This window comes from Schistocerca gregaria, chromosome X, assembly GCF_023897955.1.
Source record: "Schistocerca gregaria isolate iqSchGreg1 chromosome X, iqSchGreg1.2, whole genome shotgun sequence".
Classification (NCBI taxonomy): Eukaryota; Metazoa; Arthropoda; class Insecta; order Orthoptera; family Acrididae; genus Schistocerca; species Schistocerca gregaria.
Window position 1 is genome coordinate 366,553,273 of NC_064931.1, and position 19,725 is coordinate 366,572,997.

At 39.9% G+C, this 19,725-nt stretch overlaps 1 protein-coding gene across 2 annotated transcripts in view; it reads right to left on the bottom strand.

Annotated features, from left to right (window-relative positions):
- Positions 1–19,725, bottom strand: part of LOC126297567 (fibrillin-2-like) — a 597,958-nt gene that overhangs the window by 193,493 nt on the left and 384,740 nt on the right. Inside the window, exon 15 of one of the 2 annotated variants that reach the window (XM_049988508.1) lies at positions 13,853–14,020. The exons of the other annotated variant lie outside the window; for it this stretch is intronic. Coding sequence (XP_049844465.1) covers positions 13,853–14,020 — 168 coding nt within the window. The remainder of the gene's footprint in view (positions 1–13,852; positions 14,021–19,725) is intronic. 2 annotated transcript variants of the gene reach the window in all.

Here is a 19,725-nt window from a genome sequence, read left to right on the forward strand (position 1 = left end):
CATTGTCTTCAATGTATATGTCCTCCTGGCTTAATTCCTCATCTATTCCTGACCATACTGCTATATGCACTTAAAGATCCTACTGTCTACAGTTCATTACAATAAAAATCCTAGGTCTTGCCATTTTCTGCCCTTAGCACTTTTGTTATTAGCACTTAATCTCTCAATTTTATTTTCTCTCTCCTCTAGGTTTACTTATCTTAACTTTTGGCTCCTTTCGTGCAGGAGAAGTAATGCAAATTAAGATGGGGGAGTCTTATATATATAGCTTATGTGAAAGCAAATAAATAATAGCAAGGAAAAATTGAAATAAAAAATGAACCATTCTGTCACAGCATAATGATTGTCAGTAGAGCAGGTATTTATCAGCTCTGAAGTTGGTGCTATAGAAAAGTCCCTGAAAGTCCCATGAGTAACCATGAAATATGAGAAATGGGAGGCTGATAATGACAGAAGATGAAGCTGTGGACAAAGTTAGTCATAAAAAGCAGCAATAGAAGTAGAGACAAGGTATACGGCTACAGTGGAGTACATGAAATCAGAAGATATAAGGAAACTATGTGGAACTGAGATGGAAGAAGATGAGAAAAGGATGGAGGAATGTACCAGAAGAAAATATGTATACACATATGTATACTGATGTGAGACAACACTGAGAATGAGTTAGTGGGAATGATGTACACAGCACAGGTACACGCAAAATCTGTGTGTATGTTGAGTTCATGTAGAGTTTCCTGTGGATTCAGTAACTTCCTGTTTCATATCCCATTTACAATTTTTCTCTTTGATTTTATCATGCATGACATTAATGAAAATAATACTGCACATGAAATGTAATAAAAACTGGGACAGTATTTCTTCATGAGACCAGGGCATGTGGTTTTGCATTAATTTCTCATAACTTCATTTTTTAATTTTCATAACTGGCAAACCCACTTTGACTTACACTCATGAAGCCAATCACTTTCATGACCTAAAGTTTTGCAAAGAGTGGTTGGTTAAGCCACCAATCACACATTCTTCTTAGGTCAAAACTATGGATAACCTCTGACAATAAATATTGCTGCCACACAATCAAAAAACATAAGTTGGAAATAAAGAGCTATAAAATCAGCAAGTAAAGAACCACAGTGCTATGAAGATATAGCTGGATGATGAATGTATAAACTATAAATCGAATTTGTAAGCTCTAACAATGGAAAATCCAGGCTGGAATAATTACAATATTATAAAAAGGATAGATTTTTACTCACCATATAGAGGAGATGTTGAGCTGCAGTCAGGCACAACAAAAAGACTGCTAACAGGTGAACATTCAGCCAGAAGGCCTTCTTCTAAAGTAGACAACACACACACAAACCCATGCAATGACGACACACACACATATGATTACAGCCATTGGCCACTGAGGCATGCTTAGCTGCCTTTTTGTTGTGCCTGTCTGCAACTCACCATCTCTTCCATATGATGAGTAGCAATTTATGCTTTTCACAATACTGGATGTACAAACTCTGCATTAAATGCCGTGTTGCACCACTGACACCTGATATTGAACTCTTTTACTATGGTTACGAATTTCGATTGTTCCTACATCCTAACCACCACCAAGCACACGACATTTTTCAATTACAGAGCCTGTGTTCACTCTTTCAGTCATTCATTTTCATTCATACATCATGTTTCATGAATCCCATCATTAAAGAGAGCCTTCAAGGATGTGAAACAAGTCAAGTTATATAGTAACATACAGAAGCAATCACTGCTGGGTACTCCTGTAAAGGATACTAACAACAAATTATGACAAGCACTAATATAGTCAAAATTATGATTATGGTAATTACTTTTACATTATTTCATATACGTAAAAAAAATGCTACATTGGAAAAAAAGTACTACTCAGCTGCTGTTATCATCTAATATTTGAAACAAAGCATTTAACTTTACACAGACCAATATATACTGAGGATCTATGTCATAAAGATATCTAAGATCATAGAATTTACATTCCTGAGTCTAAGTATTCAAATATATTGAAGAAGGAATGGCTAAAGAGCTATTATTTTAATCTGTGTTTAAATAATTGGGGATTTTCAATTTCTTGCCTTATCTCCTGGCAACCTGATATGGGTTTTCACACCAAAATAAAATAAATAAGTAAAGGATTAAACAAAACTCCATTCTGAACCTCAGACAGTGATGCATGGTCTGTATGGAAATTATTTATACTTCTAGTATTTCAACTTCTAGTATTGTGAATTACTGAGTTCATCCTAAATTCACTCTTTTCTATAGCCACAAATGCCATTGGAGACTATATTTATTGGCATTTTAAGAGCAAGAATCCCTAGGTTCCTGAGGAGGCTTCTTCAAAACATTCAGTTATCAACTTAACAAAATATTCTTATTGCACTTGTCTCGCCTTAGCTGCAAAGCTCCAGAAGGTTATGCCTCAGAATATGAAACATTCACATTTGTGATAAACATGACTAAATGAAAAACTACCCGACAAGTACTATTTTATATTGAATTTTATCCAGATGATCTGTTTTATAAGAGATAGTTCAAAATAGGTTAATTTTCTGCATATCACTATCAAAAAAGTAATAAATTTACAGTTCCTGCTACAGAATAACTTCTTGTGAAGCCCAGTTTGGGAAGAGCATGTGCATAAGAGCGCACTGCAAAGTAAAGAGCACCCCTGTGCATGAACACAACGACATATCAGTCTGATTGTAAGTTATGCACTGGTGTCACATCAATTGTTGACAGTCTCTATAAGATACTATGAGGTGACAAAAGTCATGGATATCTTCTAATATTGTTTTGGGACTTCTTTAGCCCAGCATAGTGCAGCAACTCAATGTGGCATGTACTCAACAAGTCACTGGAAGTCTCCTGCAGAAATATTCAGCCATGCTGCCTCTACAGCCATCCACAATTGCAAAAATGTTTCTGGTGGAGGATTTTGTGCATGGCTGACTTCTCTATTAAGTGACATAAATGTTCAATGGAATTCATGACAGGCAATCTAGGTGGCCAAATCATTCACCTGAACTGTCCAGAATGTTCTTCAAACCAACTACAAACAATTGTGACATGGCACATTGTCATCCATAAAAATTCCATCATTGTTTGGGAACATAAAGTCCAGGAATGGCTTCAAATGGTCCCCAAGTAGCCGATTATAACCATTTTGAGTCAATCATTGGTTCAGTTGGACCAGAAGACCCAATCCAGTCCATGTAAACACAGCCCATTCCATTATGGAGACACTAACAGCTCACACAGTGTCCTGTTGACAACTTAGGTCCATGGTTTCACAGAGTATACAGCATGCTCACACCATACCATCACCTATTACCAACTGAAATTGGAACTCAACCAACTAGGTCACAGTTTTACAGTCATCTATGGTCTAACCAATAAGATCACAAGTCCAGGAGAGATGCTGCTGGTGGTGTCATGCTGCTAGTAAAGGCACTCGCATTAGGCGTCTGGTGCCATAGACCACTAATGCCGAATTTTGTTACTTTGTCCTAATGGACGTGTTCACTGTATGTCCAACATTGGTTTCTGTGGTCACTTTACATTGTGTTAACTCTCTGTTGGCATGGACAACTCTGTGCAAACCCATTAAGCGAAGGCTACTGGCCATTTCGTTGTCTGTAGTGAGAGGTAATGCCTGAAGTCTGGTATTCTTGGCACACTCTTGACACTGTGGATCTCTGAATATTGAATTCCCTAATGATTTCTGAAATGGAATGTTCCATGCATCTAGCTCCAACTACCATTTCATGTTCAAAGTCTGTTATTTCGTGTCATTTGCCCATAATCATGTTGTAAACCTTTCCACATGAATCACCTGAGAGCAAAAAGACAGCTCCACCAATGCACTGACCTTTTATAACTTATGTATGCGATACTACCGCTATCTGCATATGTGCATACCGCTGTCCCATGACTTTCATCACCTCAGTGTAGATGTCTAGTATAGCAACAAAGGACCCAGCTGTGGGACTTAGCATTTTACAATAAAGGAACGGGTATGTTTGGTAATGCTGGTGTAATGCAGACACTTTAATGTACCAGTTTTAGATGTGGAATGATTTAAAGTATGATTGTGTAAGATACTGGTAGAAGGCAGGCTTTAACTACTTCATTTACTATGTTATCAACCTCAGCAAGTCATTGTGCAGTATCCATTACTAAATGATATTCGCACTTCACCTTGCTTTGCATTGAGCATTGTTTTGTTTTCTTATTTTGAAATGAGTGAAGAGACTAATCCTTATCAGTTATGCAGTTCAAGCATGATTCTGCAACAGCAGATGTGATCAGTGGTCCCTATGACCATGTGACAGTTTTGTTTCTGCAGAAAAACAGAATGCAGTATGTTGGCTGGCTGCCCCGATATGTGAAGTGAGGCTTGTTGCTCTATACTATTCCCTCCCCCCCCCCCCCCCCCCCCCCCCACCACCATCACCACCCACCACTCCCCGAGTAGTTTACATTGGTAAGTTTCCATTTGTTTATGCTGCCAGCTCCATGAAAAATGCACTTTAGGAAACAGAAAAGCAAAACTACTCAACTTGTTTTGACCATGACAGGTGTCTTCCTGTAAAGCTTGAATTGAGTTATGTTCAGTTCCATGTCTACAATTAAGTAACCTTGTCAGTTCTCTCTATAGCATTGTCAAGTATGGCTCAACTGGCTGTGAATGTCCAAGAAAGGGCTCTGTGATATACTAGTCAGGCCATCTATGCTACATATTCGAAATCAGTATTCTACAGGTTATTTAATTATTGAACTGGCTGTAAAAATAAAGATAATACCAAGGAACAATCTAAATCAGAAAAAACACTCTTCATTGGGCAAGAAATGCTGCAGCATCTCAACAGAAACAATAATGCAGTGAATTCTTAAATACAGCCAAAAGAAGAAAACAATCAAAGACCTTGTCAGAGAAAAATTGTCAAAGTTTTTGCAAAAGCAAATATTCCAATCACAAAGTTCTTATCATGGAGAATAAGAATTACTTATTCTCTTTTATCAGTATTTTTTTCCTCCACTGATCCATTTCAAAACATAAGGATTCATCTTCAGGCATGTAGCATGGTAACCTTCTAAACTGGTGTCTCAAATCATTTGCTTAAAAATTAATTTTGCCACGAAACATATGCTAGTTTTGCCAAAAACAGATGCAACATTTTCAGGTCCCTGATTACGCCATTGGACAAAATTCTGTGAAAGTGTGCGAAGTATGCTTGCAATGTTGTTTGCAAATCAACAAAGTCAGTGAGATTTCTTAAGGTAGAACTGTGTTTTTTTGTTAACATATCCGCTGGTGGCACCTTAGTTTATTAACCAATCAGGAACTTCACACATGGAGACTCAAAGTGTGTGCCCCTGATCTACATCTACATCTACATCCGTACTCCGCAAGCCACCTGACGGTGTGTGGCGGAGGGTACCCTGAGTACCTCTATCGGTTCTCCCTTCTATTCCAGTCTCGTATTGTACGTGGAAAGAAGGATTGTCGGTATGCTTCTGTGTGGGCTCTAATCTCTCTGATTTTATCCTCATGGTCTCTTCGCGAGATATACGTAGGAGGGAGCAATATACTGCTTGACTCTTCGGTGAAGGTATGTTCTCGAAACTTCAACAAAAGCCCGTACCGAGCTACTGAGCGTCTCTCCTGCAGAGTCTTCCACTGGAGTTTATCTATCATCTCCGTAAAGCTTTCGCAATTACTAAATGATCCTGTAACGAAGCGCGCTGCTCTCCGTTGGATCTTCTCTATCTCTTCTATCAACCCTACCTGGTGCGGATCCCACACTGCTGAGCAGTATTCAAGCATTGGGCGAACAAGCGTACTGTAACCTACTTCCTTTGTTGTCGGATTGCATTTCCTTAGGATTCTTCCAATGAATCTCAGTCTGGCATCTGCTTTACCGACGATCAACTTTATATGATCATTCCATTTTAAATCACTCCTAATGCGTACTCCCAGATAATTTATGGAATTAACTGCTTCCAGTTGCTGACCTGCTATTTTGTAGCTAAATGATAAGGGACCTATCTTTCTATGTATTCGCATCACATTACACTTCTCTACATTGAGATTCAATTGCCATTCCGTGCACCATGCGTCAATTCGCTGCAGATCCTCCTGCATTTCAGTACAATTTTCCATTGTTGCAACCTCTCGATACACCACAGCATCATCTGCAAAAAGCCTCAGTGAACTTCCGATGTCATCCACCAGGTCATTTATGTATATTGTGAATAGCAACGGTCCTATGACACTCCCCTGCGGCACACCTGAAATCACTCTTACTTCGGAAGACTTCTCTCCATTGAGAATGACGTGCTGCGTTCTGTTATCTAAGAACTCCTCTATCCAATCACACAATTGATCTGATAGTCCGTATGCTCTTACTTTGTTCATTAAACGACTGTGGGGAACTGTGTCAAACGCCTTGCGGAAGTCAAGAAACACGGCATCTACCTGTGAACCCGTGTCTAAGGCCCTCTGAGTCTCGTGGACGAATAGCGCGAGCTGGGTTTCACACGACCGTCTTTTTCGAAACCCATGCTGATTCCTACAGAGTAGATTTCTAGTCTCCAGAAAAGACATTATACTCGAACATAATACGTGTTCCAAAATTCTACAACTGATCGACGTTAGAGATATAGGTCTATAGTTCTGCACATCTGTTCGACGTCCCTTCTTGAGAACGGGGATGACCTGTGCCCTTTTCCAATCCTTTGGAATGCTTCGCTCTTCTAGAGACCTACGGTACACCGCTGCAAGAAGGGGGGCAAGTTCCTTCGCGTACTCTGTGTAAAATCGAACTGGTATCCCATCAGGACCAGCGGCCTTTCCTCTTTTGAGCGATTTTAATTGTTTCTCTATCCCTCTGTCGTCTACTTCGATATCTACCATTTTGTCAACTGTGCGACAATCTAGAGAAGGAAGCACAGTGCAGTCTTCCTCTGTGAAACAGCTTTGGAAGAAGACATTTAGTAATTCGGCCTTTAGTCTGTCATCCTCTGTTTCAGTACCATTTTGGTCACAGAGTGTCTGGACATTTTGTTTTGATCCACCTACCGCTTTGACATAGGACCAAAATTTCTTAGGATTTTCTGCCAAGTCAGTACATAGAACGTTACTTTCGAATTCATTGAAAGCCTCTCGCATAGCCCTCCTCACACTACATTTCGCTTCGCGTAATTTTTGTTTGTCTGCAAGGCTTTGGCTATGTTTATGTTTGCTGTGAAGATCCCTTTGCTTCCGCAGCAGTTTTCTAACTCGGTTGTTGTACCACGGTGGCTCTTTTCCATCTCTTACGATCTTGCTTGGCACATACTCATCTAACGCATATTGTACCATGGTTTTGAACTTTGTCCACTGATCCTCAACACTATCTGCACTTGAGATAAAACTTTTGTGTTGAGCCGTCAGGTACTCTGTAATCTGCTTTTTGTCACTTTTGCTAAACAGAAAAATCTTCCTACCTTTTTTAATATTTCTATTTACGGCTGAAATCATCGACGCAGTAACCGCTTTATGATCGCTGATTCCCTGTTCTGCATTAACTGATTCAAATAGTTCGGGTCTGTTTGTCACCAGAAGGTCTAATATATTATCGCCACGAGTCGGTTTTCTGTTTAACTGCTCAAGGTAGTTTTCAGATAAAGCACTTAAAAATATTTCACTGGATTCTTTGTCCCTGCCACCCGTTATGAACGTTTGAGTCTCCCAGTCTATATCCGGCAAATTAAAATCTCCACCCAGAACTATAACATGGTGGGGAAATCTACTCGAAATATTTTCCAAATTATTCTTCAGGTGCTGAGCCACAACAGCTGCTGAGCCCGGGGGCCTATAGAGACATCCAATTACCATGTCTGAGCCTGCTTTAACCGTGACCTTCACCCAAATCATTTCACAATTCGAATCTCCGTCAATTTCCTTCGATACTATTGCACTTCTTATCGCTATAAACACGCCTCCCCCTTCACTGTCCAGCCTATCTCTGCGGTATACATTCCAATCAGAGTTTAGGATTTCATTACTGTTTACGTCTGGTTTCAGCCAACTTTCTGTTCCTAGTACTATATGGGCGTTGTGACCGTTTATTAATGAGAGCAGTTCTGGGACCTTTCTATAGACGCTTCTGCAGTTTACTATTAGCACATTAATATTGTTATTCCTTGTTGCATTTTGCCTACTCCTGCCTTGCCGCGTCTCAGGAGGCGTCTTGTCGGGCCTAGGGAGGGAATTCTCTAACCTAAAAAAACCCCATGTGCACTCCACACGTACTCCGCTACCCTCGTAGCCGCTTCCGGCGTGTAGTGCACGCCTGACCTATTCAGGGGGACCCTACATTTCTCCACCCGATAGCGGAGGTCGAGAAATTTGCACCCCAGCTCTCCGCAGAATCGTCTGAGCCTCTGGTTTAAGCCTTCCACTCGGCTCCAAACCAGAGGACCGCGATCGGTTCTCGGAACGATACTACAAATAGTTAGCTCTGATTCCACCCCGCGAGCGAGGCTTTCCACCTTCACCAACTCCGCCAACCGCCTGTACGAACTGAGGATGACCTCTGAACCCAGACGGCAAGAGTCATTGATGCCGACATGAGCAACAATTTGCAGTCGGGTGCACCCAGTGCTCTCTATCGCCGCCGGTAGGGCCTCCTCCACATCTCGGATGAGACCCCCCGGCAAGCAGACAGAGTGAACACTGGCCTTCTTCCCCGACCTTTCCGCTATTTCCCTAAGGGGCTCCATCACCCGCCTAACGTTGGAGCTCCCAATAACTAATAAACCCCTCCCCCCGTGTGCCTGCTCGGACCTTGCTGAAGGAGCAGCCACATGTCCACTCACAGGCAGAGCGGGCGATGCCACACGGCCAGCCTCCACATTGACCCTCCGCCTCGTGCGCCGCGAACGCCGCTGAACCCGCCACTCCCCTTGGGGAGAGGGTGGCCCAACCGCGCCCGGTACCCGCGAAGATGTCTCGACAGCAGGGACAGTGGGTGAAGCATCTAACACCTGGGGTGCACCATGCGACGCACCAGACTCCCCACTGCCGCTACACTCTGAGGCAGCAGCCTGAAGACGGCTGACCGCGGCCATCAACACGCTCAGCTGTTCGCGAAGAGTGGCCAGCTCCTCCTGCGTCCGTACACAGCAGCCACACATCCTGATACCTACATCTAGTTCATATAAGTAATTTTTCTTTGGTTAGAATTTCATAATACAAGTTTTTGCCATATTAAGGGTTACAGTGCTGGCTGTGAAGCATTTGTAAGTCTGTTCCATTATTCTCTTGCCTGTGTGTGCTATGGTTCTGTTTGCATCTTTTATCAATATACTTGTGTAATCAGCAAACATTACAAGTTTTGAAGAGTCTTCGAAGAACTCTGGTAAATCATTTATGTAGCCCAGGAACAGGAGCAGGACAAGCACTAAACTTTGTGCCACACAATTTTTAATGTTTCCCGACTCTGAATTTAATGTTATGCTTGTTGGAACATTTGCTAATGTGACCCTTTGTTTTCAATTGTTAAGATATGACTCCATCAGTCCAAGGGGGAAAGCCTTCAATGCCACATCATTTTAGTTTCGCCAGCAAAATTTTATGATCTATAGTCATAGCCACAACAAAATCACAGAAAATACCACAAATGTTTGTGAAAGCTGGAACACCAAGAAGGAGACATGTTTCCAATTAAATTTATTTCACAGATTAGGGATATGACAATACACAAATGATTAGCAGTACAGAACTTCACTAAAAGTGAGAATTCAATATGGTGTGAAGCCACCATGTACTGCAATCAGAGCCTCTTGACATAATGGCATGGAATGAAGAGGGCCTGGATATACCGCAGGGGTACATTTGTAGGCACATCCACAAAGTATGAACATTGGGTCAGAAAGCTCTTTGAAAAAGGCTTGCATAAACCTTGCCCCATGTGGCTGGGCACTGTCCTGCTGAAATATGGCATCTCGGCGCTTAAGGCTCTAAAACCTCTCTGATGCTGCAGTTGCTGTTCAGATTGCCCTCAGTAGATATGAGGTGAGATGACATGTTGCAGCTAGTTGTGCCATAAGCTATTGAACTTAAAGAGTTTTTCCACTATGCCACTTAATGATGCAATCTGTCAGGTTGCATTCACCATGGCAGCATCTAATGCCTATGCAGCTATCAGTGTAGGAAAAGTTATAACTGGCCATTGCAGTCTATGAGACATTGGTTGTTTCTGGTCAATGGAAGCTGATTCAGTGGCATGCATACTAGAGTCCTGCATGACCGAGTACGTGAACACAAAATACAAGATGGGGTGATCACACCCTAAATGGACAGGCTGCCTGCGCTAGTTCTAGTGACCTAGCATAGAAGCTGTGACCGAATACATAGCACGTAACTTCAAACACATTATACGTGTCATTATCTGTGTGAGACTGCAGCAAGCTTCTCATTTGGGGTGTGTCTCTCTCTGTAATCATGCAGCATGAGGGAGCCAGCGCAGTAAGACCTAAGATTGAAACCAGTGTTTACACACTGAAGGAACGGGAAGGTCTAAAAAGCCAAGTATGGAGTACATTTCTGCTGGTTGTAGACAAAAACAGTGCATCTACTGGGTATGTATCGTGCATAAACTGTTCCGTATTATTGTGTTTCCAGTTGGGAACTACTCATTTAAAGAAACACAGTTGCAGGAAATCTCACAAAGATACAGCTCCCTCAGGGATACCGGCAATAATAAAAAATAGTATTACAGCAAAGTGTGTTGCAATGTGTACTAAAGATATGAGAACTTTTAATGCTGTTTCCGGTGAAGGTTTCAGAGAACTAGGCCAATAATTAATACATCTAGGTGAGCATTTTGGAGAAGTTAACATGGTAGATGTCATGCCACATCCCTCTACTATACGCAGACATGTCAAAGAACAAGCAAATCCAATGCGAAACAGCATAATGCCTTCTGTTATTGCGCAAGTTATTAATAAAACAAGTGCTGCGACAGTTGATATGTGGACTGATTCACATAATAAGGAGCACTATTTGACACTTACAACACATTGTTCACAAGACACCAATCTGTGTTAATGCAATGTTTTATTTAAAACAAAATTCCCTGACGTTTAGAAGACTGGAGTAAATATTATGAAAGAAATTGAAAAGAGGATGGCTGATTGGGACATTTCGCCACACATTTTGCACAGTTTTGTTGTTGTCTCCAACCAGGTTGCCAATGCAATAAAAGCTTTGGAAAATCATGAAAGAATTCCTTGTGTTGCTCATTGTATAAACACAGCACTTAGCCATACTTTTGATGAAGATAACTTCTTGTTAAATCATGCCATGAACATCACATCAACAATAAATACTGCAAAATGCATTGTAAGGTACATTAAAAAAAGTGGCCTCTGCTCATCTTTGAAATAATCATTGAAACAAGAGGTCTGCACATGGTGGAACAGTGTGCACACTATGCTGGAATCCTTACACACTCAGTATAACAAAGTTGCTGCTTTGCTGATGGAAAAGGACTCTGCTTACAGATTGCAAGGATACGATAATGAGCTTGCAGGAAAAATTGCACATTTTCTGAGACAATTTAAAGAGGCCACAGATGAATTAGAAGGCAAAAAAGGACTGACAGTCCAGTTAGTTCTTTGGTTTCACAAACTGCAACAAATTTGCAGTGTCAATGACACTGACTGTCAGGCGACGAATTACTGCAGGTAAAAGCACTGGTTTGTTATGATATCCAATAGATTTATAATTAACTAGTGTAATTGATGTGTACTAACAGATATGTACTTTTTAACAGAAGGTACAAAGGATTAAAAATTGAGACTAGACTTCTGTTTGTGAGAAGACTGTGATCACTTCCAGAGGAGATCATGAATGTAAAATTAGAGATTAGAGTGCGCACGGAGGCTTTCAGACAGTCGTTCTTCCTGCGAACCATACGAGACTGGAACAGGAAAGAGAGGTAATGACAGTGGCACGTAAAGTGCCCTCCACCACACACCGCTGGGTGGCTTGCGGAGTATAAATGTAGATGTAGATGTAGATGTAGAAAACTGCCACATCTTCTATCCGTGATTGCATTGAAATATCATTTTACTTTCCAAGTGCTTTATGAATTTTGCTCTGTCACGTACTCATTCTTGGAAATGTTACTTTTGTATTAAAAGAGAGAGTGACAGAGATAAATACATTGTGTGTGCGTGTGCGTGTGCATGTGCGTGTGTGAGAGAGAGAGAGAGAGAGAGAGAGAGAGAGAGAGAGAGAGAGAGAGAGAGAGAGAGAGGCATTGGATTTATACAGTACAGTGCAGCAAGGCGGGGCGATGCGATGAGACGTGGCTTGACAAAACAGATGTCTAATAGTGGAGTATACATTATGTGTCTAAGTAGTTTATTGAATCTGCTTTCAGTGCACAGTTCTTTGTCTCTGTGTTTTCAGTTACTTTAAGGAAAAATTAATTGAATTTAATATCCAATGGCTTTAATTTTTTATCATCTGTCACACTACTAATGTCATTTGGGAGTTCAGTACCATTTACCTTGCCAAATTTATTCATTTCATATTGAGATTCTGATTTTTTTGTGTGTATAGTATATAGCTTTTCCCTTTTTGAAGACAAGCTGAAGAATTCTGTGATATTGCTTATAGCTCATTTTTAAGTCTTGATTAGACTTAGTCCTTTGTGTTGATACATACATGATGTGCTCTTCATAACATCAACAATATGAACTGGGCAAAAAAACTCAAGACACAGCATTGAATCATTGTTCAGAAGATCCAACATGCCAGTAATATAATTGTGCATGAGGTTGTCATTCAGACATCTAATACTGATGCTGCTCCAAAGTTAATAAGACTCCAGAGGTTGGGTGTGTTGCACTAATATATTATTTATGCATGGGTCTTCTGAACAGCATGTAAGTTCTATCCATTGAATAATGCTGTAACGAGTATGTTTCAACGTTTTGTAGAGTGAAGTCAATCATGCTGTGCATGTGTGCGCGTGCGCGGGTGTGTGTGTGTGTGTGTGTGTGTGTGTGTGTGTGTGTGTATGTGTGTGTGTGTGTTTTCAGACAAAGACTGTCACAGAAAAGCAGCTTGTGGCTGATGATGATTAGTAAAATAAAAATTGATAGAAATAATTAACTGGTGGTTATGTAGGTATAGCATGAAACCAGCCATTGTTTTCGAATCTGATACAATTTATTGTCCCATTAACTAGATTTTCAGCTACTGCAGGTTCATAATCTGATGCAGGTATTACAAGAACATTATATCTTGTATCAAGGGCAGCTAGATGCTAGAGCTATGGAAGCTATGGAGCCAGCAGAAATAATGGAAATTTAGTTAAGAAAATGTTTATGAAATTAACAAGTCTGCCGGCCCAAGGAAACTAGTTAAGGGTAAAATACCTATCAATTTCAAAAAGTGACTGTTTGCAATTCCACAAACATAACCACCAATTTAAATCACAGTTTCAGTTCATCATCCAAAATGGCTATAAAGCGATAACAAAGATTTCCATTGTAGCTGATAGTAGTACAACATGATTTTCAATAAACATCTGCAAGCTGTGTGGCACCAACTACTGAAAATGTATAACAGTTTTTGAAAATGAATGTTGGTAATAAACTCAAAATGAAATACATACTTCTCTCTTGCAAAACGAATTTCAATAATACTTCTTACCAATAATGTTTACCAATTATTCATATACTCACAAGAACTATCTGTAAAATGTAAGTTTACATTCAGCTCTTTTATTAGTGTATACCTCACATTTATAACTTTGCTTACCTACACACATGTGCAGCTTAACATCCCATCTGTATCCTGGAATGCATTGGTTGTAACGGGGACTTGGTTTGTTTGGTAAATTCTGGCAATAGTAAGCACCTTCTGTGTTGACACAGACTGAATACCTTCTGTCACAAATATTTGGGCTTACAGCACATTCATCAACATCTGGAAAAATGTTATAACAAATATAATAAACTATTGAACTTGAAAGTAATATTGCAAATTTATTTGTGTATACTATGTAGTAGAGCCTATCATGGGGAGAACCCTAAGGAATGTGTAATAAATCAAAATATAGATTACCATGGAGATGCAACAATGATAACATGCTACTGCTGGATTCAGTAACTATCATCATCACAAAGAGGCAGCTCATGTTATTTTTTAATGACAGTTTTTATAATCCATTTATAACTAAACAGCTACAAAAAGTGCTGAAGGGGTAAAGTTTTCATGTACTTTATGAACAGAGACTTATTTACAGTGAACATTGTTTCTCGCAATGATCAAAGCTTTCCAAACATGACATCCAAACATTCCTTTAATTCATAGGAGGAGTAACTAACATAACATTTTGCATTTAGTTTTGAATTTATGGAGAATCCTCATTCCCTGTCTTACATCTGTGGGCTGTATGTAATTTTTGAACATGAAAAAATGAACTACTTCTGGATGGAACATTATGTAAAATAAATAACCACTCACCTAGAGCTGATGTCTGTGGTGGATAGAAACATGCAACGGAAAACTATTTATATTAGCTTTCAAGCTCTTGCTTTTTCTTTTGTGGAAGTGAATACAAATGCACAACCACATAGACAACCAAATGCATACACCCATCCAAGCAAGAGTTCAAAAGCTATATAAATAGTTTTTTTTCCCCATGTTTCTATGTGTCACACATGTGAACCATAAGTGAGTGGGTACCTTCTCTTTATTTTACATACTTTCCTTTTCCTATCAATTTAATATGTTTAATTATTAGTATGGATGAAAGTGTGAAGGTGAAGTAATATGATAAACAAATAATTATTGCATCTATTAACTGAGTAAATGAGACATACACTCAGGAAAAATTTGTAATGTATAATTCACCAGTTTATGGAACTGGAGACATGAAAATCAGATTATTCAGTTAGATAAAGAAATGAGTATTTTGATATTTGCAGGTTTCCTAGATATCTATGTTTAATAAATTGTCCTAATAAGATATTATGTTGTGATTGGTTTGTAGTAGATGATGTGGGATAGGTTGGTTGATTCGGGGGAAGGGACCAAACAGTGAGGTCATTGGTCCCATCCCATTAGGGATGGATGGGGAAGGAAGTCAGCCGTGCCCTCTCAAAGGAACCATCCCACAATTTGCTTGAAGCAATTTAGGAAAATCACAGAAAACCTAAATCAAGATGGCTGGACACGGGTTTGAACTGTCATCCTCCAGAATGTGAGTCCAGTGCTAACCATTGCACCACCTCACTTGGTGATGATGCGGAATAATGTAATTTAATACTGACAGATCATTGGCTATGATGCTTCTTACCCAATCAGAAGAGAGTAAATTCATGCACATTTTGTGGTCTAGAAAAGTGCTATGTGCAGGCCAGAAGACATTTGGAGCTTAGCCATAATAATAATGTAATAGTAGCTCTGAATGTGTGTAATAATTTTGTGGTATTGTTAGTTGAATTTGACCTTAGAGTGCTGTAAATTATAGATGGTTGATAAAGACAAACCCACAAAATTTATGATTTTATGCTTCAACTTTAACTTTTTGGATGACTAAAAATCCCATGGCAAGTTATACAAGTCACAACTGAGAACTGAACATTTGAAGACACAGATTTCGATAATACAGAGTGAGCATTGGAAAAACATCGATCATACATTTATAAAGATTCCAGCAAAAGTTTGGTTAAATACCATAATTTGGGTATTATGAGTAACTGTAAATGTCTGTGTATGATGAAACTGTAACTTCAGATTAGCACTGGCTTGGCCATGTTTTATATCAAAGAAGTAACAGTATATTGAAGTTTTCACTCACAAACTATCTCTCAATCCACAGCTCAGCTATCCTGAAACTAGAAAAACTTTTGATGCAATCTTTAGAGGCAGTTGCTATGACTGGTTATACTACAGCTCAACCAGTGATGGAACATTGTTTTTTAATTTGTTAGGTGTGAATTGAACTGTTGAAGAAGAAAAATTCAATGAAAAGTGAATCGACATTTCCTGTAGCCAACACGTAACCACCCCACTGCAGTGTGTCTAGTATGTCAGGGATGAATGTGAAAGCAACTGAAGATTGTGGTGCATGTTGGAACAAAAATTTCTGTCATCTGGACTCCCAAGTGATACTTGGATCAGGAGGGTGAGAAGACTAGCTTTGTTCACAGATTTCAATGAAGCTCACAATTTGCAGCATTGTACCCAAAACTGATCAAGGTCCCTGGTTCTCAGTTGAGTGGAAAGATTCAATCAGAGACTTTGCAGGTTCTGTGACAAGCTTGGCTGTGACTTCCTGCACTTGTACCATATGGTTGGGAATGGAAGAGTCCTCCTACATGAGTCCATATGTACACTCCACATCAGAGCCTGCTACCCAGGTAACTGACTATGTGTGGGGAGCACATAATGGTTTTTCAGAATATTGAAGGCCCTCTCTGCTATCATCTGTAGAGGAATATTAAGTGGAATCAGCTGAGCTGAGCGAAAATGTGTACTGGACCGGGATTCAAACACGGGATCTCATGCTTAGTAGGGAGGTGCAGTAACCACTGTGCCATCTGGGACACAGCAATATCACAACTGCACAGACTATCTCAGTATGCCTCATGGCCGATCCACACACCCATTGAGTGCAACCTATCCACAGTACCTGTCCACTATACTCCTGTTCACTACTTACAGATTCCCACAGGTGGTCAGACATATTTGTGCATTCACACTGAAGAAAAAGGATCCATCACCCAGCCAGGCTTATCAACTATTTGAATGCATGGTGTCTGTTCCTTAGAAAGAACAGACACCATGCAGATCCAGGAGCTGTGAAACACTATACATAAATTGAAGGGGGATCACTGCTATCATTTGCAGCAGAACATTAAGCAAAATCAGTGGCAATGATTGAAAATGGGTACCGGATTCAAACCCAGACTCTCCTGCTTATTAGGCAGGTGTGGTAACCACTTTGCCATCCAGGACACTGTGTTATTGAAACTGCGTGGGCTATCTCTGTACACCTCACAACTGAACCACATACCCATCGAGCATCACCTATCCACAGTTCCTGTCCATTATACTCTTGTTCGCTACTTAGAGATTTTCACAGGAGCTCGGACATATTTGTGCTGAAGAAAGTGGATCCATTGCCTAACCAGGCATGTCAATTATTTGAATGCACAGTGTCTTATAACAAACAGATGCCATGCAGATACAGCAGCTGTAAAACACTATATGTCAATTCTAGGATGATCACTGCTATCAGCTGCAGCAAGACATTACGCAGAGAGCAGGAGATCCCAGATTCGAATCTCGGTGTGGTACACATTTTTGCTTGTTGTAGCTCATTCCACTTAATGTCCTACTGCAGCTGATAGCAGTGATCCCCCTTCAATTACACATAATGTTTCACAGCTGCTGGATCTGCATGGTGTCTATTCTTTCTAAGAAACAGACACTGTGCATTCAAATAATTGATAAGCCTGGCTAGGCAATGGAACCACTTGCTTCAGTGGGAATTCCTGTGGCTATCTTTAAGTAGTGAACAGGAGTATAATGAACAGGGACTGCAGATAGGTGGTGGTCGATGGGAGTGTGGACCAGTCGTGAAACACACCGAGATACTCTGCAAAGTTGCGATAATGCTGTATCCCATATGGTGCAGTGGTTACCACACATACCTAGTAAGCATGACATGCTGGGTTTGAATCCTAGTCCAGTACACATTTTCACTAGTCAATGCTGATTTCACTTAATGTCCTGCTGCTGCTGATAGCAGTGATCCCCCTTCAATTTACAAATAGTGTTTCCCAGCGGGTGGATCTGTGTGGTGTCTGTTCTTTCAAAGGAACAGCCACCATACAGCAAAAAAAAAAAAAAAAAAAAAAAAAAAAAAAAAAAAAAAAAAAAAAAAATTGAGGAGAAGCGACTCTCCATACAGATAATGATAGCAGTAGGGGTCCTGGAAAAGTCAGTATAACATCGAAAGAAATGTCCGCTAAAGGTAAGAATGTTAAAATCCTAATAATTAACTACTGACACATTTGCGACAATGTAACAGAGTTTGAAGCATTTACAAAAAGCTGTGGAGCTCACATAATATATTATGTACAGAAGACTGGGTAAAATCAAAACCAATGGCAGTGCAACATTCAGGGAAAATTTAAGCATACATTCAAAGGATAAACAAATGGTTAATGAAGGTGATGTATTTGTTGCAGTACATAACAAATTCAAACCCACTGAGATAGATACCAAAATTGCATGCAAGATTATCTGGATATGATGCAGTATCAAGTGCGAGAATGAATTTATTACTGGATCCATCTATCCATCATCAGACTCACGTTCACTGGTAAGTAATTTTCCCTGATAATACTGTCATTATTGGAGGATACTTTAATCATCCAAAAATCAATTGGGAAAACTACTGTTTTGTAACTGTTGGGCATGACAAGACATCCTACAAAACATTACTAATGCATTCTCATAGAACTGCCTAGAACATATTGTCCAAAAGTTCAGTCATGAGGGGAATATATTGCACCTAGTGGCAACAAATAGGCCCATGTCCTCATAGAAACTGGTATCAGTGACAATGAGGCAGTTGTAGCAAGAATCATTACTGAAGTACAATTGTCAACTAAACCAAATAGAATGATTTACATTTTCAGCAATGTAGATACAGGGAGCAGTGCATATTTCAATAAGGAACTCAAAACATCCAGCTCTGGGTAGAATGATGTAACAGAATTGTGGTTCTGGCTTAAAAGAATAATTGATTATGCACTGGATAGATATGTACCCAATAGAATGGTTTATGATAGGAGGGTTCCTTCATGGTATACAGTCACTGTAAAGAAACTTCTAAGGAAACAAAACCTCCTGAGTAATAGGCTCAAAACAAAGCATAGTGTTATACAAAATTGTTAAGGCTTTCATGACCACTTGTTGACAAACTGCCTATTGGCTTCTGTCTCAGGTTCTTCGGCCGATGTTCATCTAATGATTTTTCTAATGTTTCTTCTGCATGAGTGGCTGGCATTGTCAAAGCTTCACTCTCCATTGCCCTCCAGTACACCATCGGCAATGGAGGGTGAAGCTTTGACAATGCCAGCCACTTGTGCTGACGAAACGTCAGAAAAATCATTAGATGAACGTCGGCCGAAGAACCCGAGACAGAAGCCAATAGGCAGTTCGTCATAGGGTTATAGATAGAAAAATGCTAAATGAAACGTGTTTATATTGCAAGAGGGCAATGCATGAAGCCTTCAACAACTACCATAGCAGAAAATTATTCAACAATCTTTCACAAAACTTAAAGAAATTCTAGTCGTATGTAAAGGTCGTTAGTGGTACCAAAGCTAGTGTCCAGACGCTCATGGAAGTTAATGGTAATTGAAACTGTGGGTAGCAAAGAAAAAGCAGAAACGCTTAATTCCACTGTCTAATTTTCCTTTACACAGGAAAATCAATGAGTATTGCCCCAGTTTAATTCTCATACCAATGCCCCAGTTTAATTCTCATACCAATGAACAGATGAGCGAAACAGTTATTAGTGTCACTGGTATTGAGAAACAGATGAAGCTGTTAAAACAAAACAAAGCTCCAGGGCCAGATGGAATGTCTCTCAGATTTGATACTGAAAT